Genomic DNA, 10221 nt, shown 5'->3' on the forward strand with positions numbered 1-10221 from the left:
TCACACACAACATATAGCGTAGTCCTCCACACATCCATTCTCCTTCATTCACACACAACATATAGCGTAGTCCTCCACACATCCATTCTCTTCCACCCTCCTACACATATTCATATTCACCCTCCTTCACTCTCCCATTCATATGTATAGACACATACCCACACATGTTCTTCAATCACTGAATCTCACAGACATCACAGGAATGGACCATTATTCTGACTCCACATATTCAGCATTGGGGATGTTATCTTTGAGTAAAGAATCATTATTATCTGTAATGTCCCACTTTATGCTGTATTATCTAATGGGGATCCTAATAAACTAACCCCCCCCACTCCCTCCCTGCTTCTGTAATGTCCCACTTTATGCTGTATTATCTAATGGGGATCCTAATAAACTACCCCCCCCCACTCCCTCCCTCCTTCTGTAATGTCCCACTTTATGCTGTATTATCTAATGGGGATCCTAATAAACTACCCCCCCACTCCCTCCCTCCCTCCTTCTGTAATGTCCCACTTTATGTTGTATTATCTAATGGGGATCCTAATAAACTAACCCCCCCTTCCTCCCCCCCCTCTGTAATGTCCCACTTTATGTTGTTTTATCTAATGGGGATCCTAATAAACTAACCCCCCCCTCCCCTCCTCTGTAATGTCCCACTTTATGTTGTATTATCTAATGGGGATCCTAATAAACTAACCCCCCCCCCCCTTCCTCCCTCCCCCTCTGTAATGTCCCACTTTATGTTGTTTTATCTAATGGGGATCCTAATAAACTACCCCCCCCCTCCCCCCTCCTTCTGTAATGTCCCACTTTATGTTGTATTATCTAATGGGGATCCTAATAAACTAACCCCCCCTCCCCCCCCCTGTAATGTCCCACTTTATGTTGTATTATCTAATGGGGATCATAATAAACTAACCCCCCCTCCCTCCCCCCCCCTGTAATGTCCCACTTTATGTTGTATTATCTAATGGGGATCCTAATAAACTAACCCCCCCTTCCTCCCTCCCCCTCTGTAATGTCCCACTTTATGTTGTTTTATCTAATGGGGATCCTAATAAACTAACCCCCCTCCCCTCCTCTGTAATGTCCCACTTTATGTTGTATTATCTAATGGGGATCCTAATAAACTACCCCCCCCACTCCCTCCCCTCCCTCTGTAATGTCCCACTTTATGTTGTATTATCTAATGACTAGAAGAATGGAGGTCGGGACGTCTGATATCGTGTGTTGAACTTTACTGAAAACATTACAAGGATACATTCACTGTTGTTCACTAGTTCTTCAGCTCAACTAGTGCAGGAGTAAGACATGGAATGGAATACTGAGTGTATCAGTTCAAACAGGATTTACAAGTTGCATGGTCTCTCTCCCTCTCCCTCCCTCCTTACACTAAAGAGGCCAGGCCTTTCACAGTGATACTCATGACTAGAGGAAGGTATCCAGGCTGGTCCTTCATCTCTGTCCTCAGTGTGTCCTCCTCTCTCTTCAGTGTAACTTCAGAGTGACCAAAGAGACTCTCTGTCCTCTGATACACGTCCTCCTCAGTCAGAACAGCCAGACCTGCATCTCTCAGAGAGAGGGTCTCCCCACTCCCTGCTGCCACATGCTGCACCTGGAGGACAAGCAGCACAGGAATTAATGTGGCATCTGCATCCCTAGAATTTGCAACAATGAAAAACACTTTAAAATGACAACTAGTTAGACATTATACATGTTTTAATTGATACTGAACTGTATATCAATGTGAAACATAATGAAAGTCCTTTATACTGCAAAACTTGATTTGTATGCATTGTTTCAAATACTTAGAAGCAAATAGGCTTGTCCCAGTACTGATGAGTAGAGTTATTTTGGAGATTTATTTTGAATGCTATAAAATAAACGAATGTATTTCATATCATTAGTGTTACAGCCTTGTAGATCACTCATTACAAATTTATACAAGGACCTTAAGCATTCTTTCCAGAGGCAAACTGTTATCAGGAGAGGGGTCTATATTAAATAAAATGATTGGCTAATCAGTATGTTAGCTAATTAGTATGTCTCACATGTTATGATTCCAGTGATAATTTGGTGTGTTTAAATAAAACGTGTAATTGGTGTTACTCAATTTAAATGAAGGGAAATTACACTGAGCAAAATGATTAATCAAATCGCTTTAGTAAATGATTAAGTAAATTACTTTTAAAGGTTAAATTACCTTAGATTTGAGATCGGTGGCGTCCATTTAAGAAACTCCTAAATGACTTATAAACGTGTAATTGATGTGACCTATACTTTGATGCAATGCATCATTCAGGGCAGCCCCACTATCCGCTGTCCTGCATGTAACTCTGGATTTCATTCACACACATTTCATTTGTAATTGCTTGAGCTAATAAAGCACACAGTACATGCTCGTTCCCTGTTGTACTGTTATTTTGGTCAATTTGATTTGAGGAAAGGCAGCTCCCTAATGCAGCTGTTTCAGCCTCCCTCAGTGATCTGTTATGGAGAGGCTAGCCTGGGGACTCAGTCAGCTGTAGCCCACTTGGGTGCTGCCATAGAGATTCATCAGTAGTGTCCGCATAAGAAGGCTTGATGTCATTTGCCAAAGATAAATAGACATCTTATCTCTGGTAGAAATGTCATAGTTGTTTATCGTCTTCTAGTTAGCTAGCTGAAAAGTCATCATGAATCATGTCAACAATCTCCTAGCAAATTATTTTAAAACTTGTAGAGATAAAACATCTTGGTGCTCATCAACCACTGAACAGACCTCAGTTAAAATAGAGCAAGTTAGAAAATAATTCAACCTGAGTGGTTTGGATGGAACTTGCGGTGGCTAACAGCTGCTGTTTGAGGTAGCTAGCTAGCTACTACGTGTTGTTGGTAGTGATTGATGTCAGAATGTAAAAACCCATGGAACTGTATCTATGCAATGGTTGAAGCGAGGCAGAGAGTAGATTTATAAACATTGTTGCTAAATTCATAACCTGAACATCTTGTTAACAGACAGGCAGAGGCAACTGCCCTCAGAATGGTGTTCTGCTGCGTCCCATCACTCTAACAGTGATTAGTAATATTGCAGACCGATGCTGATATTGATTCTGAAGTCAAATAGACTTTACTCTATAAAGGATGTTGGACTATCGTGGTCTTCCTTGCAATAGGAGCCAAAGACATGGGCAGTAGCATAGACACTGGTCATAACCCACGGAACCCAATATAATTTGCAACGCTCGCACATGTGACGCAAGCGGTATAGTTAGCCTGTAATCAGCTGACCACATCGTTCACGTCGCGCGCGCGAGCGTTGCAAAATACATTTAGAAATCTATATTATTAAATTAGTGCAACCACACTGCTCACGTCGCGTGCGCGAGCGTTGCAAAATAAATTTAGAAATCTATATTATTCAATTATTGCAACCACACTGCTCACGCGCCAACGAGCGTCTGCGTTGCCAAAGGCTAAAACAGAAGTCAGTTCTATTTCTGACGCAGATCGCGCTGCAAGTCCTGCCTCTCTCTTCTCCTCATTGGTTTATAGAAGCAGGTACCCACGTGCCGTCTCCACATTGGTTATACCCACGTGGGTAACTGAAAGACAAACGAGGTCAGTGGCGGTAATGGACCTAATTTATGAAAGTTGCCAATCGCAATATAAAGTCAAGGGAAGAAAAGGCCTAGAAGGAGGAGAGATGACGAAACGATTCGGTTGACCATTTTATTGAGGATTAATTGTCGGAATAAAGGACCTTGTGCAATTCAGATAAAATAACAACTCAATGTTTATATCCCAGTACAAATTAGCTAGCAACAGCAAGCTAGCAAAATAGGACAAATTAGCAAGCACGTGCAAGCTGGCTAGCTAAATTGTCATAAATGTGTAATGCTTTTCGACCTGTCCCCAAATTAATGTAATTGGTTCAGAGTTTGTTTTGATATCTTAACCTGTGTGTCATGATCGCGTTTGGTGTGGAGAGACAAAATACATTTATGCACGATGGTGCATGCGCACAGCCGGTTTGGGTTCCATGCTAAAACTAATTTCTGGGATTGGTAGTTATTTATGATGGTGCATTCAATGTTTAGTGTAGTAATGTATCGATGCATATTCACTTTTTTCATTGAGTTTGCCCCACCAATATTTTTGTTAAAAATTGCCACTGTTTACCGTCATTGGTGTCAGTACTGCTACTGGTGGTACAATGTTATCATAATGGTAGAAATATTAGTTTGTTTAACATGGGAATATACATTTACATAAACCCCAACACATTTACATAAACCCAAAATACATTTACATAAACCCAAATACATTTACATAAACCTAAATACATTTACATAAACCTCAATACATTTACATAAACCCTAAATACATTTACATAAACCCAAATACATTTACATAAACCTCAATACATTTACATAAACCTAAATACATTTACATAAACAAAAACCTAGAAAAATTTACTCCAGGTCATACAGAACTGGAGGCTCAATCAAGCAGGTGTGAACTCACCAGGATCTGCAGGGCCTGTAAGACTGGAGGACTGCAACAGGATCCCAACATAGAGAGACCTTCATCTGTCATTCCTGAAGATATAAATATACACACATAAAACCACAGTAGTGAACCTAGTTTCCCAGGAACTGATCAAGTAATAACTGGAGAATCCTGTGAAAACTGCTCTCTATCTCACCGTCCATGGCACTGACAATGAGGTGGATGGCACTGAGAAGTGAGGATCTGATCACATCCTCATCCTTCCCAACACATTGGTCTACAAGATCCAGTATGGCCTGGACTGTCTCCCTCTCAGACTCTTCCAGATCACCCAGGTCAGGAGTCTCACCTTCACACAACTGATCCAGCTGTGACAAAAGAGAGAGCGAGAGAGAGGAATATATTCATTCCTGCCATTAGGTAGGTAGGTAGTTAGGTGGGTAGGGTAGGTAGGTAGGTAGGTAGGTAGGGTAGGTGTGTGTGTGTGTGTGTGTGTGTGTGTGTGTGTGTGTGTGTGTGTGTGTGTGTGTGTGTGTGTGTGTGTGTGTGTGTGTGTGTGTGTGTGTGTGTGTGTGTGTGTGTGTGTGTGTGTGTGTGTGTGTGTGGCTACTACTATAGGACTACTACTATAGGGCTGGGAGGGTTATGGCCAGGAGGAGAGCTGCTGGGTCCCTGTTAGAGACATTCTGGACCCAGCCCTCATCGCCGATCTCCACCGCTGGCACCCCGGTCAACCAGGTATGCGCCCATGTAGGGCGCCAGGTGTCGCTCCTAGAGGGTGGGGTTCTGTCATGCCCTGATTTGTTTCACCTGTCTTTGTGCTCGTCTCCAACCCCCTCCAGGTGTCGCCCATCTTCCCCATTATCCCCTGTGTACTTATACCTGTGTTCTCTGTTTGTCTGTTGCCAGTTCGTCTTGTTTGTCAAGCTTACCAGCGTTTGTCCTGTCAGATCATGTCTTTTCCCAGACTCTATTTTTCTTGCCCTGCTGGTTTTTGACCCTTGCTTGTCCTGACCCTGAGCCTGCCTGCCGTCCTGTACCTTTGCTTCTGTTGCTGAAATAAACATTGTTACTTCGACTCGGGGTCTTACCTTATCCTGATAATACACTTTTTCCTCTAACTTTCGCTTTACTTCATTGAAAAAGGCCTCAATCTTCAGGAATAACAGTAGCCTAGACAATGTCTCCTTTTACTCACTCGCTCTCTCTCTCCCTCTCCTCAGCAGCAGGGGCACATCAGGTGAGCGGCCGGAATCAATTTCGGTTGGACATAAGCTATACATTTTATTGAGTTGCAATTGGCTGAAACAGATAATAAGAGCCGTCCTCTTCCTCTTTGCCGTCCAATCAGGTCCATTCGGTAAATCAATTGTAATTACACATACCCAAAAACCTGTGGCAATTAGATCAGACATGACCCAGAGCCGAGACAAAAGTCAGAATTTAGGACCCGAACCCACTCGGGTCCCGGGTCGGATTTCAGATCTGTTGGACCCGTGAAGACCTCTACCACTCACCACACACTCCAGCACACTGACTGCCTCTCTGTCCTCCATGGTTGTCTTGAGGAGCTGGAGCAGAGAGGAGCGTTTGGCCACAGGCAGGACTGACAGCAGCTGGAAATGACCACTCAGTTTGTCCAGTTCTATCAACGCACAAACAACACAGAGACCATGTTGTCAAAGTGTCCTATTTTTATGTAGAAAATCATTTAGTTTTATATTCCAAAAGTGTGGAAACATTGTAATTACTAATCAAAGAGAACGATTTAAATATGGAACATTCCATTCAGTAGACTACATTACATATTGACCAGACGTTCCATTCAGTAGACTACATTACATGTTGACCAGACGTTCCATTCAGTAGACTACATTACACGTTGACCAGACGTTCCATTCAGTAGACTACATTACATATTGACCAGACGTTCCCATTCAGTAGACTACATTACATGTTGAACAGACGTTCCATTCAGTAGAATACATTACATATTGACCAGACGTTCCATTCAGTAGACTACATTACATGTTGACCAGACATTCCATTCAGTAGACTACATTACATGTTGACCAGACATTCCATTCAGTAGACTACATTACATGTTGACCAGACGTTCCATTCAGTAGACTACATGTTGACCGGACGTTCCATTCAGTAGACTACATGTTGACCAGACATTCCATTCAGTAGACTACATGTTGACCAGACGTTCCATTCAGTAGACTATATTACATGTTGACCAGACGTTCCATTCAGTAGACTACATTACATGTTGACCAGACATTCCATTCAGTAGACTACATGTTGACCAGATGTTCCATTTGACTACATTACATGTTGACCAGACATTCCATTCAGTAGACTACATGTTGACATTACATGTTGACCAGATGTTCCATTCAGTAGACTACATTACATGTTGATTCAGTAGACTACAGACAGATGTTCCATTCAGTAGACTACATGTTGACCAGATGTTCCATTCAGTAGACTACATTACATGTTGACCAGACATTCCATTCAGTAGACTACATTACATGTTGACCAGACATTCCATTCAGTAGACTACATTACATGTTGACCAGACGTTCCATTCAGTAGACTACATGTTGACCGGACGTTCCATTCAGTAGACTACATGTTGACCAGACATTCCATTCAGTAGACTACATGTTGACCAGACGTTCCATTCAGTAGACTATATTACATGTTGACCAGACATTCCATTCAGTAGACTACATGTTGACCAGATGTTCCATTCAGTAGACTACATTACATGTTGACCAGACATTCCATTCAGTAGACTACATGTTGACCAGACGTTCCATTCAGTAGACTACATTACATGTTGACCAGATGTTCCATTCAGTAGACTACATTACATGTTGACCAGACGTTCTATTCAGTAGACTACATGTTGACCAGATGTTCCATTCAGTAGACTACATGTTGACCAGATGTTCCATTCAGTAGACTACATTACATGTTGACCAGACATTCCATTCAGTAGACTACATGTTGACCAGACGTTCCATTCAGTAGACTACATGTTGACCAGACGTTCCATTCAGTAGACTACATGTTGACCAGACGTTCCATTCAGTAGACTACATTACATGTTGACCAGACATTCCATTCAGTACGTTCCATTCAGTAGACTACATTACATGTTGACCAGACGTTCCATTTAGACTACATTACATGTGACCAGACTCCACATAGACTACATGTTGACCAGACGTTCCATTCAGTAGACTACCGTTCCATTCAGTAGACTACATTACATGTTGACCAGACATTCCATTCAGTAGACTACATTACATGTTGACCAGACATTCCATTCAGTAGACTACATTACATGTTGACCAGACGTTCCATTCAGTAGACTACATTACATGTTGACCAGACGTTCCATTCAGTAGACTACATTACATGTTGACCAGACGTTCCATTCAGTAGACTACATTACATGTTGACCAGACGTTCCATTCAGTAGACTACATTACATGTTGACCAGACGTTCTATTCAGTAGACTACATGTTGACCGCTAAACAGGAGACATTACCCTCCACTGGCATTATTACCTTCGTTCAGATTTAAGTGGCTGTTGGCATCAAAGTTGCCTCTCAGGTCCATAATTCCATCCTCTTCAATGTCATCCTTTGACCTAACCTTTTCAAAGCCCCCATTGTTGGAGAAGAGGCACAGCTCTGTGGACAAGAGCAGACAACAGTCATAACCAGTAACACACAGACAGATACAGTGGATATACTAAATACAGTGGCTGTACTATATACAGTGGCTATACTAAATACAGTGGATATACTAAATACAGTGGGATATACTAAATACAGTGGGATATACTAAATACAGTGGATATACTAAATACAGTGGATATACTAAATACAGTGGGATATACTAAATACAGTGGATATACTAAATACAGTGGATATACTAAATACAGTGGCTATACTAAATACAGTGGGATATACTAAATACAGTGGATATACTAAATACAGTGGATATACTAAATACAGTGGCTATACTAAATACAGTGGCTATACTAAATACAGTGGCTATACTAAATACAGTGGCTATACTAAATACAGTGGCTATACTAAATACAGTGGCTATACTAAATACAGTGGCTATACTAAATACAGTGGGATATACTAAATACAGTGGGATATACTAAATACACGAGGAATATAGACACTGGCTGTGTATTTTACCATGGTACTTAACCATGCAGCTATACCTTGGACATTGACAAACCATACACTTCCTCACCAAACTGTCCATTGCATTTGACATAGAGTTCAATCAGACTGTAGGCCATGACAGTATTTGCAGGAATACCCAGTGATACATCACTTTCTGTCTGAGTACTGCCGATCTGCTTCATAGAGGCCTGTGGAGAACATTTTAAATGAGTCAGAGACGTTTGGTGCCCAGACGACCCAGATTCTAACCCAGACAGTCACATATTCTACACCACCACATTTTCAGGAAGTGGTTCTAATGATAAAAACACAATTTGCTGCCTTTTGAGAAGTGTAACTTGCTCAAATTTATTTTGGGATTTCACCTAATTTGAACAGTCTCTCATAAAGAGCATAGGTTCAACTTTGTAAAAATGATGTTTTCCCATCTCAAGAGATATTTGTTTAAATGATTATAGTAAGTGCCTATTAAGTAACAAGGTTGACCATATCAGGGTTGACCATTTGAAATCAGCCATAAATATCTTTGTGACAGGGGTAATGGAAGCCTGTTCGCAGGGAGTGGCAATGGAAAGCAAGCTTCCCCATTTATTTGTTTAAATCTCTGGAGAACAGGTTTGAAGTGTTACTCTCAACCCACTCAGTTTTCCACCACAAAACACAAGAAAATTTACTAAAGGAGGAGAAACAGTTTGTTTACCTGCTTTTACACCATGATTTAGCTATTAGATGTTGAATATTTCTTTAGAAAACAGTTTCACCATATTATAATATATGCCATTTAGCAGACGCTTTTATCCAAAGCGACTTACAGTCATGTGTGCATACATTCTACGTATGGGTGGTCCCGGGAATCGAACCCACTACCCTGGCGTTACAAGCGCCATGCTCTACCAACTGAGCTACAGAAGGACCACATATTAAAACGAGAGTTCACGTAACAGGGTTGACCTTAAAAAGATGGACAGATGTAAATTAATCACAGTAAATAAATACAAATCTTCATAAATGACTTTGTCAAAACAACAAAAGAACTAGGGCTTTTTCAATGATGGTGAAAACGTGGAGAAATGTTGGGATAAGTGGGTTAAAATTTTTCCAGAAGTCACGGTCAAAATGCTGAATTGTGGCATTTTAGAAAGTCTTTATTCAAAAGAAAAATTGTACTGAAAATATCAAAGGTAATCTGTGAGTATTACGACTACTGAACAGACATCTGTGAGTATTACGACTACTGAACAGACATCTGTGAGTATTACCACTACTGAACAGACATCTGTGAGTATTCCCACTACTGAACAGACATCTGTGAGTATTACCACTACTGAACAGACTTCTGTGAGTATTACCACTACTGAACAGACATCAGTGAGTATTACGACTACTGAACAGACATGTGTGAGTATTACCACTACTGAACAGACATCTGTGAGTATTACGACTACTGAACAGACTTCTGTGAGTATTACCACTACTGAACAGACATCAGTGAGTATTATG

General features: G+C 41.1%; 1 protein-coding gene across 1 annotated transcript; it reads right to left on the bottom strand.

Moving 5' to 3' along the window:
* Positions 1 to 1224: 1224 nt before the first annotated feature.
* Positions 1225 to 10005, bottom strand: LOC124029427 (gasdermin-E-like). Its single transcript, XM_046341133.1, has 6 exons — positions 8789 to 10005; positions 8083 to 8208; positions 6012 to 6139; positions 4691 to 4862; positions 4510 to 4583; positions 1225 to 1618 (listed from the first exon to the last, which is right to left on the bottom strand). Exons 1-6 carry the CDS (start codon positions 8901 to 8903, stop codon positions 1391 to 1393), a joined length of 843 nt encoding a protein of 280 aa, XP_046197089.1. The 5' UTR covers positions 8904 to 10005; the 3' UTR covers positions 1225 to 1390.
* Positions 10006 to 10221: the final 216 nt, after the last annotated feature.

The sequence above is a fragment of the Oncorhynchus gorbuscha genome, unplaced genomic scaffold (genome assembly GCF_021184085.1).
Source record: "Oncorhynchus gorbuscha isolate QuinsamMale2020 ecotype Even-year unplaced genomic scaffold, OgorEven_v1.0 Un_scaffold_6338, whole genome shotgun sequence".
NCBI classification, from domain to species: Eukaryota; Metazoa; Chordata; class Actinopteri; order Salmoniformes; family Salmonidae; genus Oncorhynchus; species Oncorhynchus gorbuscha.